This window comes from Manihot esculenta, chromosome 17 (genome assembly GCF_001659605.2).
Source record: "Manihot esculenta cultivar AM560-2 chromosome 17, M.esculenta_v8, whole genome shotgun sequence".
Taxonomy (NCBI): Eukaryota; Viridiplantae; Streptophyta; class Magnoliopsida; order Malpighiales; family Euphorbiaceae; genus Manihot; species Manihot esculenta.
Window position 1 is genome coordinate 31,552,490 of NC_035177.2, and position 23,531 is coordinate 31,576,020.

At 39.3% G+C, this 23,531-nt stretch overlaps 2 protein-coding genes across 2 annotated transcripts; one reads left to right on the forward strand and one right to left on the reverse strand.

Moving 5' to 3' along the window:
• Positions 1-15,210: 15,210 nt before the first annotated feature.
• On the reverse strand, positions 15,211-15,868 carry LOC110604951 (classical arabinogalactan protein 6). The gene has a single exon (XM_021743232.2). The coding sequence runs from the start codon at positions 15,769-15,771 to the stop codon at positions 15,211-15,213; it is 561 nt and encodes a 186-aa protein (XP_021598924.1). The 5' UTR covers positions 15,772-15,868.
• A 2,459-nt stretch (positions 15,869-18,327) lies between these two features.
• LOC110604952 lies at positions 18,328-20,806 on the forward strand. The gene is made up of 3 exons (XM_021743233.2): positions 18,328-20,023; positions 20,126-20,661; positions 20,750-20,806. Exons 1-3 carry the CDS (start codon positions 18,328-18,330, stop codon positions 20,804-20,806), a joined length of 2,289 nt encoding a protein of 762 aa, XP_021598925.2.
• The last annotated feature ends 2,725 nt before the right edge of the window (positions 20,807-23,531 follow it).

A 23,531-nucleotide genomic window follows, 5' to 3' on the forward strand; every position in this document is an offset into this window, starting at 1 on the left:
TATAGGAAGGAAGGCATGAGCCATCCGAACCAAGTTCATAAATACATGCCTTGAGGTATGTATCACAAATACATACCTCACTCCTCAAGAGTAGTGACCTCTTAACGGAATTGTTGTTGTTGGAGATGAGCTCTTCCGCTGCCAAAGCCATACCTTTCAAGTCCTCGATGTGTTTGTTGAGCTCCTACTGGAGGATAGCAGTTTGAGCTAAAGCCTCATTACGTTGACAGCAGGACTCCTCTAAAGAGGACAACTATGCTAAGGCCTCTTCTCGCTGAGACTCAGCTGCAGAAACTCATTGGGAGGCCTGGGCAACCTCCTCCCTCTTCTTCCCCAGTTGTTTGGTGAGGTCCTTAATAACCCCTTTGAACTCAATAATTTATTCGCGAGCCTCACTAGTGATAATGATATTTCATTTCGGTGCTCCTCAGCGATGCACTACTCCACCAAGCTCTGAAAAGACTGATTTTGGGCATCAATTTCAAGGAATACTCCGAAGGCCTGCCACAAAAAAAAAAAAGAAAAACAAAGTTAAAAAAGCCAAAGAAGTTAGAAATACCCATGAGAAAAGCAGATGGCTTACCATAAGTGTAACGACCCGGAAACCGGACCGCTATGGGCGCTAAGATTTAGGTCGACTTAAGATCACCGGATCCCGTAGCAAACCTACTATACCTCCTGTGTACCTGATAAAATCCCATACATAATCATACATTTTCATAAAAATTTAAACTTTTCATATGCCAAGCTCGACCTGTGCATGCATCATAAACTGTATACATAAAACTCACACTAGAGCCCTCATCAAATGCTCTAGTATGGTAAACATCATATGCCTCAAGCTTGGTTCATCATAACTTATCATTAAAACTTTTACATAAAGATCATGATAAACAGGGATACACTAAACATAAACTAGAGTAAAGCATAAATCTAATCCATTACATAGTACATATCCACCACTATTTTATTACATGAGCTTATACCAGCCTCTAGCCGACTTTCCGAGCTATTATTGACCCTGCAAACTTGGGGTTAGAGGAAAGGGATAAGCTACAAGAGCCTAGTGAGCAGAACGTAAAAACAGTTTAATAAACATATTCTCTCATGAAATGCATCACAACACAAACAATACACATCAAGGATGGACTTTTCACCAGTAACCCTCTACATATCCAAATAATACCCGGCTCTCGACGAAGCTCCTCAGGACTTCCTCTTAAATATAACATAACATATCCAACTATGCCAGGGGCGTAGAATGGGTCTCGACCTGGACTTCCGTATCATATCATATTATATTGAGGGCTAGTGGGTCATTCAATATCCATCCACATCAACAGCAAATTATGCAATGCATCATATTCGTGAATTCTAATGCAACAACTTATTACATAACATGGCATTCATGATGCATGAACATGCTTAAAAGTTTGATTACTTTAAAAACAATAGATTAGTTTAGTTCTACTCACCTCTGGCTGACGCTCAACTGATAGAGACGCAGCTGGCTCACTGAAGGCCTCTACGGTCTCCCTGATCCGATCCTACACAGGTGGACTCAAATGAGGAACCAAACACATCTCTAACAAAACTCTAAACATCTCCCCAAAAACCCCCTAAAACATCATAAAACATGCATTCAAAATAGGCAAAGGAAGGCTGGGCAGGAGAATTTCAGCGGCAGGTTCGGCGGCCGAAGGTCCTCTACAGATCCAAAAGTCGGGGTCCTTTGGGGGTAGGTTCGGCGGCCGAAACTCTCTTACAGATTCGAAAGTGCATGCTTTCGGGGTCAAGTTAGGCTGCTAAAAGGTTGCCTCCCATGCAGGTTTTCGGCGGCCGAACCTGGGTTCTCCAGGATGGCAGAACCCAATTATGCCCTATGCATTTCAGCCCCAAAACTCTCAAATCCTCACACCCAACTTTCCACAACATGCATACACACTCATCAAGCATAGGGGACACCGAAACTAGCCTAATCCCCGGCAAACAACAACAAAAACTCATCAAGAAAGCATTTGTCATAAAAACTAACATAAACCCTTAAAACTTTAGATCTACCCATTTCATACATTATAAACCCTTAAACCTCTTAAAAACTTACTTAAAACATAATAAAGGCAAGGATCTACACTTACCTCTTGAAGATCGAAGATAGATGTGACCCAAACTTGGAGATGAGGAGGAAAACGGTTTCCAGAGGTCTCTAAGCTTTAAAACTTTGGATTCAAGCTTAAACTTCAAAAACCAGAAGAAAACTCATGAAAATTTGAAGGAAAAACATAAAATCATCAAAGGAAGGGCAAGAACTCACATTTGCCCAAAAATGGAGAGAGAAACTCCCCTATTTTCGGACTAGAGGCCTCTTATAGGTGGCTGGCCAGACCACCTTTGGGGGCTGAAAGAGAGCTCCCGCAGCAGCACCATGTTCGGCGGCCGAACATGAGGTTCGACGGCCGAACTTGGGCTTATCCCTCAAAAACATTTTTCTTTCATTTTTAAAACTTTAACTCAAAATCAAACAATAAAATCATGAAAAATATTTTGTAAAAATATATTTTACCCTTCTAAGAGGTTCCAGTATCCAAGATTCCAGATTCCAACGGGATTCTGTAGGAAAGTTGGAATTCCGATACCGGAGTCTAGCCGGGTATTACAATAAGGAACATCTCCCTCAAGCTGTTCCTGAGGTCATCCAAAGAACGAGTATTGAACACCACCTATTGCTTGGTGGAGCAGGCAAGGTGGCTGATGAGAGCCAAAAAAAGGAAAATCCGAGACATTCGGAGTCCCCCCAAACATTTTCTCGTAAAGCATCTTGACTGCTGAAGCCGGCATGGATTTAGGAGGCACTTCGACAGCATTCAATAGCTCATTATCAAGACCTGATGACAATTTCTCCACTGCCTTCTTCCCCTGGTCAGCGAAGAGGGGGGAGAAAGGGGCTATCCTCGTAGGCTCTATAGTACGAGCTCGCTTGGCAGCCCTACCTTCAGTAGCAGGCTTTGAGGATCGAGCCTGCTTGCTAGCTACCCCTCCAATCACTATGGCCCCTATAACTTGGAGAGGTGGGACGTCCAAATGGGCAATTCCAATGCCCTCCTTCTTGTTGAGTGTAATAGGCTCCTTGGAGGCCAGTTTAGGAGCCGCCGGAGTCTTAGCGGGAGCTGGCACTTTGGTAGGAATGGAAGCCCTCAAAGCTGTAGATCGAGAGCCTCCCATGGCAGAAACCAACGCCAAAGCAGGGGCAGGGGCAGTAGACCGGTTTGCAGTCGTGGGGGGCCACAACATGAAAGACCTCCTGAGTCACGTCGGCCACCATCTTATTAACCTTAAAGGCTGCTAGGGTCGCCCTCATGTTTTTTCGAGACAAGAAAAAGTTTTTTAGGAGTTTGATGTTATCCATAGGAACAACAGAGGCTAAAATAGAGATGTCAATCCAGTTAGAACTCAAAATAACTAAAAGAAAACGCAACAATGAAGAAAAATAAAAAATAATAATACCAACTTCCCGGCAATCCCGAAGGTTAGACATGAACATGTACTTCTCGACGTCATACTTCTTCCTTACAGAGGTCAGTCGAAGAAGACAGACCTGGTCCAACAGGGTCAACTTGGAAAAGTCGTTGCAGTCCTGAAGGACTTCCCCCTAAGAGAGATCAACGTAGTAGTTGATCCCCGAGCTCTCTTTCAACTCGACAACTACAAAGGCCTCAACCCAACTTTCTATCAAGTCCTTGTACCCGGCGAAGATAGATAACCCTGTCCGGAGACCAAAGTAGTAGAATCCGTAGTTAGATTGGATGAGGCGGAAGAAGGTGGAGAATAAAGCGACAGAGGGACAAAATTTCAACACAGATAAACAGACTCAAAGCAGCATATAAACAAAATGGAATTGGGATATAACATACGGGAAGTCACTTTGAAGTGATGGAAGACCTCAATAAAAAAAGGGGTAAAAGAAAAGATCATCCGAAATCGCGTTGCTTGACAAAGAAGACCAAGTTGCACCCTTATTGGGCGTCTCCTAAGCCTGCAGGAGGTGGATTGGAGAGAATAATCCTTTCATTAGGAAGGGAGCCCTAATCCTATAAATAATAGTATTAGCGTAGTTGCTGGAGAAGAAATTAGAAAGGAAAGAAGAGGTAATGGAGGACACCAGACTCACGATATCGGGGATTCTAAATGAAGTCATGAGAAGAGTAAAACATACCTCAAACTGAGAAAGCAGGGATTACAGAGAAGAAGGAGAGCAAAATAGCAGAGGCAGCGCAAGAGGAAGTACTGTGAGTGAAAGCAAAAGACGAATTTGAAACGGGTAAAGGCAGAGAGAAAATGTTTTGACAAAAGCACTCTGAGAGCCATGCAGTCATAATTGGAGTTTCAGGATTTACCCTCTCATTGATCATGGAATAATTAACGAGCGGGTAAAGAGACACTTGATAACTATTGGGCCTCGGATACCCTGACCTCAGCTAAGCCCATGTAGGAAGGCTGGACTCTAGCCTCATCAAAGCCCGCTACGCGCGTCCATCCATTAGCACGCAGCCCTGATTTCGTGCAAATAGGTTGGACAGAGCAAGACTCAGACCCATCAATAGGAGATCCAGCTCATCTTATTTGATGAGTTAGTGGGGCAACTGTAACGACCCGGAAACCGGTACCCCTCAGTAACGGTCCGAACCATCACTGGCACTAGGATCCAGATCGGCTTAAGGCCGCCGGGACCCGTAGTCAGCCAACTATACTCTCTGTGTACCTGATAAATCCCATTCATAATATAAAACAATACTCACAATCCTGTAAAACTCTGTATGGTTAATAAACAACAACAATAAACATACAGGGAAACAAGAAGAAAGCCTACCATCGGTCTCTACGAAGAGACACAGATACCCCTGGAGTAAAACTCCCGGGTTGGCTATACTGTCTGACTTTGCTGACCCTTCACTGCTTAAGCTGTGTCTACACTGAGTGTTTACCACTCTTGCTTGTACACAAACGACCTGACTCTTTCATATGACTACTAACTTTTCTTTTCTTTGCCTTTTCTCAGCTTATTCACACTCTTCTGGTTATACTAACCTTTACTTCTCTTTACTTATCACTTCTGTCAGTACACAACAACTGACTTGAATCTTTCATCTGACTACGGATCTTCCTTTCTCTTTGCTGCTTCTCGGCTTTATAACTCTACGGAAATGCTAGATGACTTGGCTATCACGTTCTCTTTCTCTACTTACTTTCGATGTTATATTGTGACACATCACAATGAAACAGACATGCCCTGAAATTGCACTCAGCTTACAGAACTTGACCTCTATGCCATGTTCTCTGAAAATCTACAACATTTTGTAGATAACGGGCATGCTTCTCTGTTTCTCTAAACTATTCTACGATTTTGCTGCGCACTCTGATCCTTGCCCGCTTTTCTTCTTCTTTACTATACTGGCTTCTTCTCTTTTGATCCCTTTTTAACTACACTGGACTATCTCTAGAGAGCTCGCTAGCTCTCTAGCTTAGCTGTTTCTATAGGCTCAACTGATAAGCGACTTCTGACTGAGGGCAGCTCACATCGCAGTTGCCTCACCCAGTAGATACTGTCTGGTATACTCAGAGTCGCTGAGCAGGTTTACCCCTTATTGCGGGTTTAGACTCTTCACTATGATCAAGATGTCAGTTTTCTACCTTTCGACATATAGTTCCCAACTCTCAGATCTCTTCTAGAAAACCACTAGCTTCTACTAGCTGGTCCTATAGCTCATCCATTTTACATGGAAACACCTGTCCTGGTAGTGCTTTTGTGCAACTGCTCACAGTCGTTACAAAATTTCAAGGTTTCATCCTTCGTTTCTCATACTGACACTGGAACATTCCAGGATGAGGTACGAGGTCGGATATAACCTTTCTCTACCAAGCTTCTCTATCCTATGCTGACTAGGCTCTCTCTGCAGGTGTCATTCTGTAGGGTAGAAGGAAAGAAATGGTTCCGCGTCCAGACACCACTTCTATTCCACACTCTGACTCCCTGACAGATGGTAAACCTGACAGCTCGTCTGGGAAAACACATTTAGAACTTGCTAGCAACGGGCACTGAGGCTGATTCCCTGATCTGACTCCTAAACGCGCTCACAAGAGTTAGAACCCTCTGATACCCTTTCCTGTGTACCGTTGAGTCTACTGGGCTGACATCAAATCTCTAGGCACCTATACTCTGTCCCTTTCAAGGACTCTCTCTGATCCATCTTAGCCTCTGAACTCTCTTACCTTGTCTCTACAGACACAGACACAAGTAGTACAATGAGTAAGTAGCCAATCCGCCCTAGAATGACATCAACTAGTCAACTCTAGAACCATAAGGTCAGCTGGATAGTCTCTACTCACTCCAACCGCTAAACTGCTCTGACTGACTGACTCTGCCTCAGATGGATCATACTCGGGTCCACTAACCCAGAGCAAAATACTCTAAGCCTAGAAGTCATTCAACCCACTCGAGTCACAGCTCACTAAGTCACAAGGAAGTAGGAACACGCGGGTTCAAAACAAAGCATACACATCCGAACATCCACAAGTGAACATACCTGACGTCACTGTGTTCGATGTGATAGTTTCCTACTGAGTCAGAGTGAAGATCCGAACTATAGGTAACGGACCTTCTCTCGGGAACGTACTAATGAAAAGGCTAACCCTTTCCTCTGCCTCAATTTAGCACCGAATCCCAGAGTAAACTGAAAACTCCTCCTGAACGTACCCTGAGTCTTACTCGTTTCTTTCTCTATTTCATTCTAGTTTGCGTATTCTTTTTCTTTCTTTTGTTTTGTTACTCTGATCTATGACACTTACTTTTTTCTTACTCTTATTCTTTTCTTACTCTGTTCTTTGACTGATTTCTTATACTGGAGGGCTGCACTCAGAGATGAGAGATCACCCCTATACCTGGATAAAAAGCATCTCATAGCACCACTCTCGAATATCTTTCCTGGTTCACTATCTCGCTATTCCTCATTTGGCTTTTCCTATCTCTCGCACTCTCCTTACCATTCTTCGTTCTCACTCTCTTCGTTTAGCGGGTGGTACACCTGATGACTTGTCTGGGTCCTATCGATAACTTGTCTCTGGCTGTGGGCACTACAACTGTTCCCCTTCTAATCTGACTAACTACGCTGTTCTCTGACACAAGCAAGAAACCTATGATAACCTCTCCTAAACAGCGTAAGAGCCTCTAGGGCTGATAGCAAACTTCTAGGCAGCTCTACTTTGTCCCCTCACACATTACCTGTGATCCATCCATCCTGGTCTAAGCCTGACTAATCTGCCTCCGCTATCGAAGGTAGTACGATGAGTAGCTAGTCCATCCACCCCTAGAATGACATCAACCAGTCACTCTAGAACCACAAGGTCAGCTGGAAGGCACCTACTCAAAACTCGCACTCAACTCTATTGGCAGACTAACTCTGCCACTGACGGATCACACTTGAGTCTATTGACCCAAAGAGGACATTCTAATCCCAGAAGTTATCAAACCCATACTCTCGACGGCTCTCACGGCCCTAAGGAAAGCGAAACATCAGAGTCACTATGAACAAACACATCAAAACATATGGAAGTGAAACGTACCTGTCACTGCCAGGTCCGATGTGTCAGCCTCCTGCTGCGTCAAAGCGAAGATCCGTGCTGGTACTGATGGATCTTCCCCTGGGGAACCTGTGGAAGAAGGAGTGATCCCGCTCCTTCTGCCTCTGCCCTGCGCCATGGCTAGAGCTTCTGGCTGAGCCACTCTGTCTGAGACTGTTTGCTGGGACTGTGTTATCAAAGTTGCGGTGGAACACTCACGTGCTATGTGCCCCTCCTGTCCGCACCTGAAACATGCTGTTGTCCCTACTAAACAGACTCCTTTGTGCGACCTACCGCACCTCGGACATTTTGAGGTATTCAAACCAGAACTCGAACCCTCACCTATTCCCAGACCAGACTTTATCTGCTTCCAGAACTTATTCTTCTTTGATCGTCTGAGGCCTCTACCTCCCTTCTTCCTTTCTATACCAGCCTCGTGCAGAGGGGAGAGATTCACATCACTTGTCCCTGCAAGTTTGGCACTAGCTTCTCTCTTCTGTGCCATATCTACTATATCATGGAACCTCTTCCTTGCGCTATCTGGAAAAGCCCCTTCGACAAACTCTGTTGCAAACTGTTCCCAGGATCATCTTTCTACCCTCGGGTTCACATACTGGTTGAACCATTCCCTTGCCTTTTCACATTTCAAAGTGACCCCTGCCATCTGAATGGCTCTACTCTCACTGGCTCCCAATTCATCAGTTATCATCTTGACCGTTCTGAGATACTCAACAGGGTCATCACCAGTCTCAAACTTGGGAATATCTAACCGTAAATAATCTGTCAGCTGCACCATACTTTCTCCAGGTGAACTAAGCTTAGGTGTTTGGATGACTGGGGCTACTAGTTCTACTGGTGGTGGAGGAGGTGTAACTTGCCCTGGGTTAGGGTTTACTGACCTTGGGTAACAAAAGAAGGGTGGACACATGGTATACTGTGGATATGATGGTGGATATGGCGGATAAAAGGGAGGATAGGGCATAAAGGTAGGATATGGGTGATACCTAGGAAACTCTGCTGTATCTTTCATCGGGTACTCAGCCCCCCACTGGTAAGGTGGATACTGAGGTGGAACAAATCTCGAGGCCTGAGTGCCTCCTTGGGACTCACCCATATCTCCTCCTAATCCGCTCATACCAAAGCCGCCCTCTCTACTCTGGTCATCCTCCTCTCTTTCTCTCATAAGCCCTGACATACCACTCTGGACAACTCCCCTTCTACTCTCCTCAACAGACCTTCTAGGGTCCCTTGATGTACCTTCTCTGCTTACACTATCTGATGTTGCCCTTTGCAGAACGGGGAGGTGAGCATCCATGTCCTCATCCTCCGGCGGAGCTCCAGTCAATCTACCAGATCGACGAGTTCCTCTCATCCTGCCTCTGTAAAGCACAACAGCACACAAAAATATCATCACATGATCCATGTGAGAACACATGAATCCTTAGCACATATCAAACATATTCATAGCACATGTTGCTCATCATGGCATTTCACATCATCATGCAAGACAGGACTCCACATCCTATCCTAGTGGACATGATCTTAACTTATTGTGCTTTCCCTCCTATACAAGACACGACCTCTTTCCGATGTGGGCTATCCCAACACACCGTACTCTTGAGGCCCTATGCTCTGATACCAATCTGTAACGACCCGGAAACCGGTACCCCTCAGTAACGGTCCGAACCATCACTGGCACTAGGATCCAGATCGGCTTAAGGCCGCCGGGACCCGTAGTCAGCCAACTATACTCTCTGTGTACCTGATAAATCCCATTCATAATATAAAACAATACTCACAATCCTGTAAAACTCTGTAGGCTTAACCACTGCTACTCAGAAATGTCAATCTGAAATGGCCCTCAGGGCCTGTACCAGGGACTACTATCTGCTGTGGTCCAGGGATTAACACAATCTGTAACACATCCCACTGGTATCTCATCGAAGCCATACATTAAGCCTAACTCACACATTTCTCATCAAGAAACGTAAAACAGGATTGTGTACAAGGGATGAATCACACATCACACTATAGCAGTGACACTAGGGAAAGCATAAGTCTATCCAGTATATGACAGTACATATCTATCTATTACATTACAACTAATCTTTCAATTACATCATGTCCACTATCCTATTACAACATACATTCATGCATAACTGTCCTCAGTACTCTTGCTGACTTTGACTTCTCCTAGCTCTCTCAGAACCTGCAAAACTGGGGTCAAGGGAGTGGGATGAGCTCTAGAGCCCAGTGAGGAGGAACAATAAAAACAGTTCATTCATTACATGCTCTCATGCAATGCATCACATCACAAACATATCATCTCAAGGATGAACTTGTCACCATAGCCCTCTACATACATAATAGTATGTCCAACTGTGCCAGGGGCGATGAGGCCTCACCTGGACTACTCTGAAGTAACTCATATCATAACATGTCCAACTGTGCCAGGGGCGATTAGGCCTCACCTGGATTGCTCTGAGCTCTGATCTGACAGCCCAGCTGTCTCACTCATAGTACCAGGAGCGACCTGGACTAACCAGGGGCGACCTGGTATGGCTATCTCATGCCACAACTCTGTATCTGTGCTCTATCAAGGGCTAAGGATCATCCAACATTCATCCACACAAATATCAGCTTATGCAATGCAGCATATTCGTGGAATCTAATGCAATACAACCTAATACATAACATGGCATTTTATGATGCATGGATCATGCTAGATTCGTGTCATTTCTGAATGTAAAATAGTACAGTTAGTTCCACTCACCTGTAGCCTCTACTTGGCTACCTCTGGGCTACCTCTACCTCTGAAACAGCTACTACTGCTAAACACCTTGGTTCCTCGGGTCCAATCCTACAGTGGAGGACTCAAATGAGGTACCAAACATACTCTAACATAACTATGAACATCTCTCCAAAAACCCTCTAAAACATCACAAAACATGCATGCAAAACAAGCAAAGGAAGGCTGGACAGGGCACCTTCGGCAGCACTTTCGGCGGCCGAATGTCTCCTCCAGAGACGAAAGTCAGGCATGTTCGGCGGCCTAACTTGGACTTTCGGGGGCCGAACCTGAGTTTAGCCAGAACTCAGTTTCGTGCACAAGGACGCCTGTCAGTCCCTCCATCACCTGTTCAGACCTCAACACATGCATTTAACCCTTCTAAAACATGCATAAACACTTCAACAAGCCTAAGGGAGCTTCAAATAACTTTAAACTCCAACAAACAAGCTCACAAGACACACAGCAAACATAAAGGATTCATAAACCCTATGATGCACATCTCATGCAAACTCATGCCTAGCTCCCTTTTCCCTTTACAAAACTCATAAAAACATCATAAGAACCATGGATCAACACTTACCTCTTGAAGAACAAAGGCTGAGATGATCCAAACTCAAAGATATGGAGAAACCAAGCTTCAAAAGCTTCAAACTCCAAAACCTTGTTTAAAGCTCACAACTCTTCAAAACAAGGGTAAAACTCATTACAACCGTGAAAGATTTGAAGAAAAACCATGAAAATACTTTAAGGAGATCAAGACCTCACCTAGGTCAGAAGGAGAGAAGAAACCTCCTCCTTTTTCTGCCACTCGGTGCCCTTATAGATGAGCAACCGCCTCAGGTTCGGCTGCCGAATCGCATGCAAAACTATGCAACCTTCGGCGGCCGAACTTAACCTTCGGGGGCCGAACATGGCAAAATGCCTCCTTGGCCATATCTCTTCAAAACTCAATCCTTTTCTACGCTAAACCTTTAAAAACACTTGAAAATATTTTAGAAAACTTTCTCTTACCCTTCCAGAGACCTCTGACATCCTCGAACTCCCCCGGACGGTAGGAATTCCGATGTCTGAATCTAGCCGAGTATTACAGCAACAGACCCCATATATCTGGGATCATGACCGCATGGCACTGAAAGGAATTAAATTGCCGTCTAACGATGGAAAAGGTTGCGGTACATCCATATGTATGACCTCGCATAATAATGATAGATTGTACTGTAGTAGGATGGCGGTTACACATCACTAAAGGATAAAAGGGAAAAGAATAAAAGAAGAAAAGCATGAGCCATCCAAAACAAAATCACAAATATATATGTTGAGCCTATCTTCTATTGGATCTCGTATCGTCATACTTAATTACATTTTTTTTTTGTCATTTTAATAAATTAAAAAACTTTGAAGCATCCTTTTCAACCAAACAACTAAACCAATTGAAGTTATTTTTAAAGATTTTATCAAACAATTAATTTACGTATTTTAAAATTAATTTATAAATTTAAAATATTTTTTAAATTTGAATGTAAAAGTAGGCGGCCAATCTAAACACTGTCTTGGTAATTATTCACCTGAGATTTTGAATTTAAATTCTAATTTAAGATTTAATAAGAAAAATGTTTTTGCAAATAAAACTATATATTATGATTCGGTGAGAGTTTGGTTCAACAATTGACTTTCTTAGTTGGCTTAGTTAGTATTTCTAGTGCTTTCCAATCTTTGATAAATATAATATTTAAAATAATATTTAAAATATTGGGAATTATATTTAAAATTGTTTATTAATCTATAATTATTTAATCATTAACATTGTCAACCGAAGTAAATGTTCATAATTTTTTTTATATTCACATGAAAATAAATAAATAATTATGAATTTTTTTATAAAAAAAACTAAAATATAATTATTAATGTTGGATTCAGTTTTTTTTCCTTTTCAATTCGGACTTCTTAAAATGCAGTTGTTAAACTTATGATTGCTACAATTAAATCTTCTGTTAGTTAAAGAGTAACAGTCAACCAATAGCATTTCGAAAAAAATTATCAAAACTCGATTTAATTATAAACTAAAAACACAAATTAACAAATAAATATTTTATAAAAGATTATATAAAATTTACTCTCAAAAAACTTGAAAAAATTATATGAAATTCACTCTCGTACCTTTTAAATCTATAGCAAATTAGATTCATTTAAAAATTTTTTATAGTGTTTATAATCTGAATTTTCATTTTTATTATTAAAAGTGACCTATTGTCATGGAACGGTAGATGGATTAATCTTATTTATATAGAAAATTTAAAAAAAAATTAAAGGAAATATTTTTTTAACAAAATAACTTATTTTTAGTTTAATTATAATTTAAAAAATAAAATATATTAATAAATTCATAAATAAAGATTTTAATAAAATATTATTTTTATTAACTAATTTTTTAAGTGATTCAAATCTGTTTCCATGGTTTCTAAAAGTATCAAAAACAATTTTAAAAACTCCACCTGTTTCACACAGATTTATAAACTTATAATTATTGTCACATTAATAAAAAAATATAATTAGCGTAGTTAAAAATTATAAATTTTATTTATCTTTCCTAATATATTCTCTATTTATATTGCTATATATTACTAAATTATTAATAAAATTAATTCATTTTACTTTTTAAATACATATTAGTTAGGAGTAACTCAGAAAGTTAAAAAATAAATTAATATATGATAAAAATAAAAGTCACATATAATTAAAATAGATGAAAAATAAAAGTAATTCTATATTTGTGGGATAGGGAAAATTATATTCATTCACTAGAGTGTTATAATTTGTTGGGAAAAAATAAGAATGAAAACAATTTATTTCATTTGATAAGTAAAATTCATAAACAATACATTTATTCTTTATTGTAACAAATTGAAAATTAAACGGTTAAGTTTCGAATCAATTTAAAATTATCGAAATTCAAAGCTTAATATATACCTGATATATTTTATTATTATTTTAAATATATATAAAAATATTATTATGAATCGAATTCAGCACATACATAATCATATCCATAACATAACCATGTATTAGGAGTCTTTAATACATAATCATATCCATAACATAATCATGTATTAGGAGTCTTTAATAGAAACTGGGTGAAGCACAATTTTAAAACTAAACATCATATTTATATGTCCATTAAGTTAAACAGAAACCTAATAACACTCTGAAACCCTAAAGCTCTTAGCTAATTTTGATTCTGTAAATTTGGGAGTTAGAGAAATGGAGTAAGCTACGGTAGTCTAGTGAGTATAAACATACATAAAATAGTAATTTATAAAAATAGATGTTCACATGTTTGCAACATATCACATCATAATAAATTTATCACCAGTAACCCTCCATATATTCAATAGTGTCCGACTCACAATGGATGCTTCTTAATACTTTTTTTTTAAATATAAACATATTCATAGTACTAGAAGTGTAGAATAATACTCTAGTTTTTCACTTACTATAATACTAGGGGTGTAGAATAAGTCTATTATGGACTTCTATATTTATCATAATATATCACAAGTGCTAGTAGATCATTTAATATCTATTTAATATTAAAAGACAGAAAATATAATGCGTCATATTTATGATTTTATTATAAATAATCTTTAATTGTTCATGACATTTATGATATATGAATATATTTAAAATAATTGATTTGACTTTAAATAATTTAGTTCTACTCATCTCTTGTAGACACAAATCTCGATTTCTAACAATTATCTTACTACTGAGGGATCAAATATAAAATTTTATATCTTTAAAATCACCTAAAAAAAACCCTAAAAGTACAAAACAGTATATAAAAAATGGACTGAAAATACTAAATAGAAGACTTTTGGCAGCCTAAATTTTGTGTACAAATATGAAAGTCCACATTTTGAAACATATTTGGCAGCTAAAGCTAGCTACTTCAAAATGCAGGTTCAACAGCTGAATCTAAGATTTATTAAAACCCCACATCTCGAATCTACACTATTGATATATGTACCAAAAACTCAACTCAAACATACGTAACCCTACACATTAAAACTCTAGATCATACGAAAATAGTTCAAAGGTCTCAAACAACTATCAAATGCAAAATAAACCACATGTATTAACATCATCAAAGGAAAATAGGATTCAAAGTAAGAACTTCTTACTTGCAACAAGGAATCACAACTCTCTCTCTCTCTTAAAGCAACATGCAATCTCAATACTTCCTATTGAACTAGATATTTGAAAAGATTAGTGACTTAAATAGATTTGAGCTTACCTTGAACAAATTTTTTCCAAGCAGTCATCTAACATACTAATAATTCCACACACTTAAATTAAAAAAATTGTATATATATATGTATATATAAATATAACTCGGCTGACTAATATTTTTTAGCAAAATTGATGATAATAATAGGGAAAATTTTATGTAAATTTTCATCACCATAGATGAGATTGTATATAACTTTTCAAGAAAAATAATCTGGCATAATAAATGGTTAATTATGAAAAGATAAAAAATAAGAGAAAAGAGGACAGCCCAGTTCGTTTTCAATAAAGGTTTGAAAATTGAAATTATGAGCTAAAAAAGAAGCACATAATAAATATCAAAGCCTAATACAATTTTGAAAATGGCACTGGCTCGATGCCTAGCCTGTAGCAGAAAATATTATAATGGCTTCTTCTTTTTCTTCTTCTTCTTCATCATCTTCAAATTAAACAAACTAGTTATCCAAAACACAGAAAACAATCTCATCATGAAGATTCAGCACAAACCCATCTGAATAAGCTTAAAAGGACAACAAGAAGAAGCCAGCAGCTGCAGCAACAGCAACAGCAGAGACCTTTAGGATAGCAGCGTGGCTTCCATCCGGAGCATCAGCTGGAGAATCACTGCTAGGACCATCAGATGCAGCTGGTTCTTCTGAATCATCAGCAGCTTGGTCATCGGAATCAGGACTTGGGGAGCCCTGGCTGGATGGTGCAGGAGGAGAGGAGGCCGCACTCTCAGGTGCAACACCCTCTTCAGGGGAGGAGGCGGCGGGAGAGGGGCCAGGTGAAGATGCCCTGGGGCTAGGAGCAGAAGACTTTGGAGCTTTAGCAGGAGCTGGGGATTTAGCACTGGACTTGGGTGATTCAGAAGAAGATGGGGCTTTGGCATCACCAGAAGGAGCTGAAGCTGAAGCGCTAGAGTTATTAGCAGGACCTGCAGGAGCCTTAGAAGGAGCTGGAGAGGAAGAGCTATTCTCTGAAGGAGAGGATGATGGGGAATCAGAAGGTGCATTGCCATCGGAAAATGCCCCAGAAATGGCAACATAGATAAGAGCAAGAACAAGAAATTGACGTGCCATTTTGGTTGTTCGATGTTTGAGGTTTTGGAGATCCTTAAACAAGAGTACTTTTCCGGTGTCGTTTGATTCTATGCAGTATGCAGTATGTCTTAAGCAAATTTAGAGAAACACTGCATGGAGAGCTGTAGAATGAAGGAAGAGTGTGGATGAGAAAGAAGTTATATAGGATGAAGGAAGGATGGAAGTTAGGGAAATGAAAGGACAGAGAAGTGAAGATTTTAGGGTAGTTGCTTGACCGAGTTTAATGGGTTTGTTTTTTGTTACTAAATTATTTGTGGTTCTATTTAGGAATATGATCTTAACCTTTTCAATTCGTCAATTAATCTTTTAAAAAAAAAGTGTTATAGCATTTTTTAAATTGAATTTTTAATGTAAAATTATGAAGAAAATTAGGACATCAATTAACTTCCTTTTCTTGTAAGCGAGCTCCAAGGAGGGATGTCTTAGCAATGTAACATAAAACCCACCAAATAAGGATACAGGAAAATTCTTAATAGATATTCACGTGAGGTGAAAAGCTATTTGTATTATATTTCTTTGGATGCATGCTTGCCAATATATAATATGAAGACATTTGGAAATTTAATTTTGCAAAAAAAAAAAAAAATGAATAATCATATATGAATTGAAAAATGAAAGCCAGTGAGTATGGCTGGACTCAGGAAAAGAGTATTCATTCTCTCCTCACTCTCTCTCTCTGGATGCAGAGAGAGAATTCTCTAGAATTAAGTTTTCTCCTTTTCAACTTTCCATTGATACTTTTTATCTTTTTTGGAAGGCTTTTTTTTGCCTTTCTGGTGGGTTTTTCTCTCTTTACAATATCCAGAGCCGAGTGGAGTGTAAGTAGAATTTTTGGTGCATTGGCAACTAAATCTGATTATTTAGGATTTCTAGTAGAGCTGCCTTATGTGTTTTTTCCTGCCTCTTTGCATATTTCTTTGGTTGTATAGGTTTTTAGAGGCTTCTCAGTCCTGATGCTACTGTGGTTTTTTTTACGACGAGGGAATGTGAGATGAAGGGAGCTTTTTTTCAAATCATACCTAAATGAAATAAATTTTTTCAAATCATGCAGGATCCGAAAATATTTTCGGATCCTGTATGTCAAACCTGAGTGTTCGGCAGTCATACTGCCGAACACTCTTGTTCGACACCATTGGTGTCGAACAGAGCCTTTGTTCGACACCATTGGTGTCGAACGACCACGTGGAGCTGGTGTTCGACACCAATGGTGTCGAACAGACACGCGGCACCGTTGTTCGACACCAATGGTGTCGAACAACGGCTTCTCCGCCACGGGAGCAGTCAAAACTGCTCCCGTGGGGCACTAGGCGTGTTCGGCATCATTGATGTCGAACACGCCTGACATGTTCTGCACGAACCTGGCCACACGTCCCACCTTCTCAACGGCTACATCCGCAGATTCATGGCCCCTTCTCAACGGCTACTTACGCAAATCAACGGCTACTTCCGCAGATTCATGGACCCTTCTCAACGGCTAGCAAATCAACGGCTACTTGCATATTCATTTTTTTTTATTTTATTTTATTTCATCTCCCGGCTTCGTCTATAAAATCCCTATCTCCAAATTTCTATTTCCATTATCTCATTACTCTCTCTTTGATCTTACTTCCTTATTATCTCATTACTCTCTCTTTGATCTTACTTCCTTACTCTCTATGTGCTTTTATTCTTGTATTAATTTTATTTTTGAACCCATTTCATCTCCTATTTGATCTCGTAAAATTATCGTATTTAATTATTTTAATTCGAATAGCAAAAAAAATTTCAGTAAATTTTAGATTCTATTTATTTTAATTTATAAATTTATTTACTTGTTTAGAAAATTTTATTAGAAAAAATAAATATCTAATATATTATTTTTTTGCAGAAATTGAAGAATTTTATTTTATCGATCGAAAAGACGTAATACAGTGATCTATATTTAAAGGTATGTACATATTAAATAACAATTTTTATAAATAAATATATCATATGTATTGTATATAATTTTAATTTATTATAATTTTTAATAATAAAAAATTATTTTTTATAAATTATAAAAATATTAAATTTGCATGTTATTTTTTTTAACAGAAAAATAGCTTGTTGCATATTCTTACCTCCTTACTCCCTATTTGCTCTATTCTTATATTAATTTTATTTTTTAATCAATTTCATCTCCTATTTGATCTCATAAAATTATCGTATTTAATTGTTTTTGACTTGATTGAAAAAAAATATCCGTAAATTTTAGATTCTATTCATTTTAATTTTAAATTATTTTTTATTTTTATATAAAATTTTGTTAGTAAAAATGAATTTCTAATATATTCTTTTTTTGCAGAAATTGAAGAATTTTATTTCATCGGTCATATTGGGAGAAACATAATACAGTGATCCATATTTAAAGGTAAGTACATATGAAATCATAATTTTTGTAAATAAATATATTATATGTATTGTGTATAATTTTAATTTATTATAATCTTTAATATTAATTTTTTTATATAAATTATAAAAATACTGAATTTGCATGTTATTTTTTTTAACAGAAAAATGGCAGTTCCTGCATATGCGAATATTCGTTGGGATGGAAATATTATAAATAATTCTGATGGATACGATTATGATGGAGGTTTTTCAAAAATTGTTCCAATAGGTAAACGGATAAATTTTAGTCAAATGGTCGGGAAAATTGCTCGTGCAATTGGATTATCGAAGAATAATGAATATATAGAGACGATTAGTTTTAGAAAGCCTACAATTGTGGATGGATCTTTAAAATTTGAATGCATGGATATATGGGGGGAAGATGATATGTGTAGTATGTTTAATTACTTATATCAGATTGGTGGTCTGCCTGGTATAGAAATATATGTTAAGGTACTTCGTTGTGCTGATGCGACGAATGAGGATGTTGATATAGGTTCATCTGGAACTGCTGTAGAATCAAATGCGGAACAATGTGAAGAGCAAAATGTAGTTGATGATTATGAGTTATCTGATAGTCTTGCAGGGCCGTCAAGTAATTTATCTCATACAGTTCAGGATGAGAACGAGGATGATGATGACGATGACGATGATTCATGGATGTCTACTGAGGATGATGATGATGATGATTATGGTCAGGAGGGTAATGTGAGTGAATCTGAATATTACAACACACAATTTAGTAATCCTATTTTGCCTGTTGTTCATCCTCCCCCATACGCAGAAATAGACTTCGATTTGCTGAGGGTTGATCCTTATGACAAGGCAGAAGGTCGTTCCTTTTGGGATCCTTCCAAAGAATTTTCAGTTGGGATGATTTTTTCTTCGAGAGATGCAGTGGCTGCAGCTGCAAAAGAATATCATCTAAGACATCATCATCAATTTTGTTATCATGAAACAAGAGAGAAAACTTATTCTATCAAGTGTAAAGACAAAGACAGTGGGTGTCCATGGAGGCTTCGAGCATCAAAGACAGAAGGTTCAGATATATGGAAAATTACGAGATACAGTGGACCGCACACATGTACAAATCCTCAGTTGACAAAAAATCATAGCCAATTAGATGAAAATTTCATTTGTTCGTTCATATTTGCATTAATTGAACAGCAGCCCGATATAAAAATTGCTGCACTACAAGCGGAAGTGCGGGATAAATTTGGGTACGAGCCGTCTTATCAGAAGACATGGAAAGCTAAGCAGAAGGCAATTGCAAGGCTTTATGGGGGTTGGGATGAATCATACGGTCGTTTGCGTAGATTCATGACTGCTCTTCATCATTTTAATCCAGAAACAGTATACATGATTGAAGATAATCCACATTGGATAAATGAGAGGTTGAATCCGATGTGTCGTGTATTTGACCGTATGTTTTGGGCTTTCAAGCAATCGATTGAGGGGTTTAAATATTGCCGACCTGTTGTCTCAATCGATGGGACTTTCCTATATGGAAAATACACCGGGTGTATATTGTGTGCAACCGCATTCGATGGAAATAATCAACTATTTCCATTAGCATTTGCCATTGTTGATAAGGAAGACGGTGATAATTGGTCGTGGTTTTTGGATTGTTTGAGGATCTTTGTGACCAATCGAGAAGATTTGTGTGTAATTTCAGATCGTCATGCTGGAATTCTTAAGGCAATGCAGAAAGATTGGTGGCAACCTCCAGCTGGTCATCACCGTTACTGCATAAGACATGTTCTGAGTAATTACAATAAAACATTCAAGAATGCAGTAATAAAGGAAGCGTTGCGCAAGGCAGGTATGAGTAATTCTGTTATACACAAATAACTTTATTTTAATTATTTAGTGTCATTTTTGAGTTATGCTAATTTTACCTTGATTTACTTGTCATTTATATCAGCAAATGAAAACCAGAAAAGAAAGTTTTACGAGGCAATGAATAATATTCGGGAGGTGCACCCTGAATTATATGATTGGGCAATGAAGATTAATTTAGAGAAATGGACGAGATCACACGATGGTGGACAGAGGTATGGCGTGATGACAACAAACATGGCTGAATCTCTGAATGGCATGATGAAAGGATTTAGGGCGTTGCCTATAACGGCAATGGTTGAAAAAATATTTTTTCAGTGTGTTCATTACTTTGATACGCGGAGGACAACTTTTTTGAATCAACAAATGAAGGGCTATATTTTCAGTCAATTTTGCAGTGAAACTCTGCGTGCTAATGCAATAAAGGCGAATGGACACAGGGTTAGACGATTTAACAGTCAGACCATGGTTTGCGAAATAATTACTGCAAATGGTCGGCAAAAGCAAGTGGTCAAACTCATGGATCAAACATACACATGTGGCAAATTTCAGGAGATAAGAATACCTTGTTCTCATGCTATTGCTGCATGCATGTCACATTCAATTGACTACGAACAATTTGTATCTGACTACTATAAATTGGATCGTACAATCCAGTGTTATGCGTACACGTTTCATCCTCTTGGACATCCTGACTATTGGCCTGCAGCAGATGGACTTCCTCTCGTGCCTGACATTTGTAGAACAAGAAAGAAAGGACGACTGAGATCTTCTAGAATACGTAATGAAATGGACTGGAGGTCTATTCAACTCACAATCAATTATGATCACCGGTACCACACCCTCGGTGTCTCCTCTCATGTGGAGCACGTAGACGACCTTGCCATGGTCCTGGTGCAAGGAATTGTTCGGGTTCCAGATCATCCTGCGTCGGTACTTCGTGATTTTGCACCACAGCACCCACAGTACCCGAAGGATCGGACTGGCCAAAGAGGCCTACACCAGCCTGGCCGTATCCTAATCCAGCGTTATATCCCGCAAACATATGCTCTGAAGTTCTGCCTGACATGTGAAACTGCCTTGAAGAAGAAGGCTCATGCGCAGGCTCTGATGCAAATGCGGGAAATACCGCTCCTGCTGGTGTGTATGGTACACTATATGCACTGGCCGAAAATGAAGCCATTGCATGCGGTCCAGGCGTCCAACCCATAAACTGGCTCTGTGAAGGATAAAACATAGGTGGACCCTGAGATGAGCCAGGTGGGAAATGTGATGAACTTGGTGTAGCTTCATGTTCTGCTTGTGACTGATGGTATTGTATCGGAGGTGGCACTGGATGCACGTCCATTTCACCTTGTGCTGCTTGAGAGGAATCCCTTCTACAGCTCCTACCATGACCACGAGTCCTACCCCTACTACCACGTACAATGGACTCTGGGATGGACGGGTCATCTAGGTCAGCCGCGAATATTGGTGCAGCAGGCGCTGGATGTGGAGCTGGCAGCTGTGTTTGCCGCCTCTCTTCCATCAAACATAAAGATACTGACTGTATGAGGTCGCACATTGCTGTCATGCTCCCAGCCGTAGGGTTGGTAGCAATGGCGTACATATGCTCCAACCCATCCTCCTACACAACATAAAAGCAATTATATTATTAAAATTGTGCTGTTATTATAGAAAATCACAAATTTTCATAAATTTCTCACCCCTGATCCCATTGCTGCTCCTTTAACCGAAATCCAGCGTCTGGACACCCTACGGTACCACTCCATGTACTCTGAATGGAAATGGAGTGGTTCTGTTGCTGCCCTGGCGGTGACTACTCTTCTATCTCGGGTGTTCCAGCGCGCGATCCACATAGAGTGCACCTCCGCCCAGTTCGTATCGCTCTTACGCAAGTCTACATCATGTAGTGCAGCAGGTTGTTGGGGTTCAGCAGGAACGTGTTGCTGCATACCGAACTGTCGCATAACCCTGTCCGGCTGATGCCACTCTACAATATGGAAGCAGATTAGTGGCACAACAGCTCTCCAAATTTCTCGACCTTGGCGACAATATTCGGGTAGCGACTCAATCAGGTCTTCTGTGTACGGCTCCCAAATTACCTGAAATGAACACTCCATTATTATACACAAATTACTTTATGTTAAGAATATATATTTCTTTAAAAAATATAACCTGCTCGGGTAATAAACGATCAAGCTGATAACGCAGCTCAACAAGTACGTGCGTCACAACCTCCGTTATCTGCCTGGCATTACTCCACCTGCACGACAATTTATATTAACGAGTATTTCTTTGAATATAATTATGTTAAAAACAATAACATCAATAAAATATCACAAACCTGCTGCCTAGGGGAGCGTCATGATGTGGTAATCGATTGGACAGTGTAGGCGATACTGCTGTGATCCGGTCCCACGCCCAAATCTGAATAATGAATAACGGACCAGCCATCTGCATAACTTCTGGATTTGTCGCCTTACATAACTGTCTGTACAACCATGCCAGACATGCCCCACCCCAACTATACGCTCCGGCCTCTTCTAGATTGGCTAGCAAAGGTAAGAACATTAAGTTAACTCGCGATGCAGATGTGTCACTAAAAATGGATCCAATCACCCTCAACATGTATGCTCGCGTGAACCTCTGTACAACTTCCTCATCAGCATCCTCTGGAAGTTGACTGAACTCCTCAACTAGCCAATTTATTTTCAAATTACATCCTCTTATGGCATTATTAGGTGGAACAATACCCAATAATGCCTCACATACAGATGGCCAATGGTGCCGGGATCGGCCTGTAACAACTGCACCATTGACGGGCAACCCGGTTATTAACCCCACATCCTGAAGGGTAATGGTCATCTCTCCTTCAGGGAACATAAATGTATGGGTCTCTGGTCGCCAACGCTCAACAAGTGCAGTAATTAAATGCCAATCTAAAGCAAAAAAACCTAACCTTATTACACCATAAAAACCTGCTCGCCGCAAGTGAGGTATTATTCGATCCAGAATTTCTTCCAAATGCAGAATTGTACCCGTCCGTTTACAGCCTATCACTCCACTTTCTACATTTTGTTGCCATACAGCCTCAGACCGATGTTCGGTTTGTGCATACAGCAATGATGGATCATTGGGACCCGGTAATATATAGTTACGGCGGTCACGGCGGGTCCGTCTTTCCTCCATATCTAATTACACAAAAAAAAATTCAATTTAACGGTATAATGATGTAATGAAATGATATAGTAATACACATTTAATAAATTTATTAAATTCAAATTCACAAAGAACATTCAAACACCATTTTTCATTCAATCACAACAAATATTCTATCCAATAATCAAAACAAATTAAACACTCCATAAAAAAATTTAAAAATATTAGTGGTCTACATTAAATCACAACAAATAATATAATGCCTATAAAAAAAAAACTAGAACTAACTGTTAGTACAATATACAAAATTACATAAATAATACATTTAA

Coding starts and splice junctions, on each gene's coding strand:
- LOC110604951 (XM_021743232.2), bottom strand. CDS start 15,771: ATGGCACGTCAATTTCTTGTTCTTGCTCTTATCTATGTTGCCATTTCT.
- LOC110604952 (XM_021743233.2), top strand. CDS start 18,328: ATGGCAGTTCCTGCATATGCGAATATTCGTTGGGATGGAAATATTATA. Junction 20,024..20,125: donor GGAAGCGTTGCGCAAGGCAG/GTATGAGTAATT, acceptor CATTTATATCAG/CAAATGAAAACCAGAAAAGA. Junction 20,662..20,749: donor CAATTGACTACGAACAATTT/GTATCTGACTAC, acceptor ATTGGCCTGCAG/CAGATGGACTTCCTCTCGTG.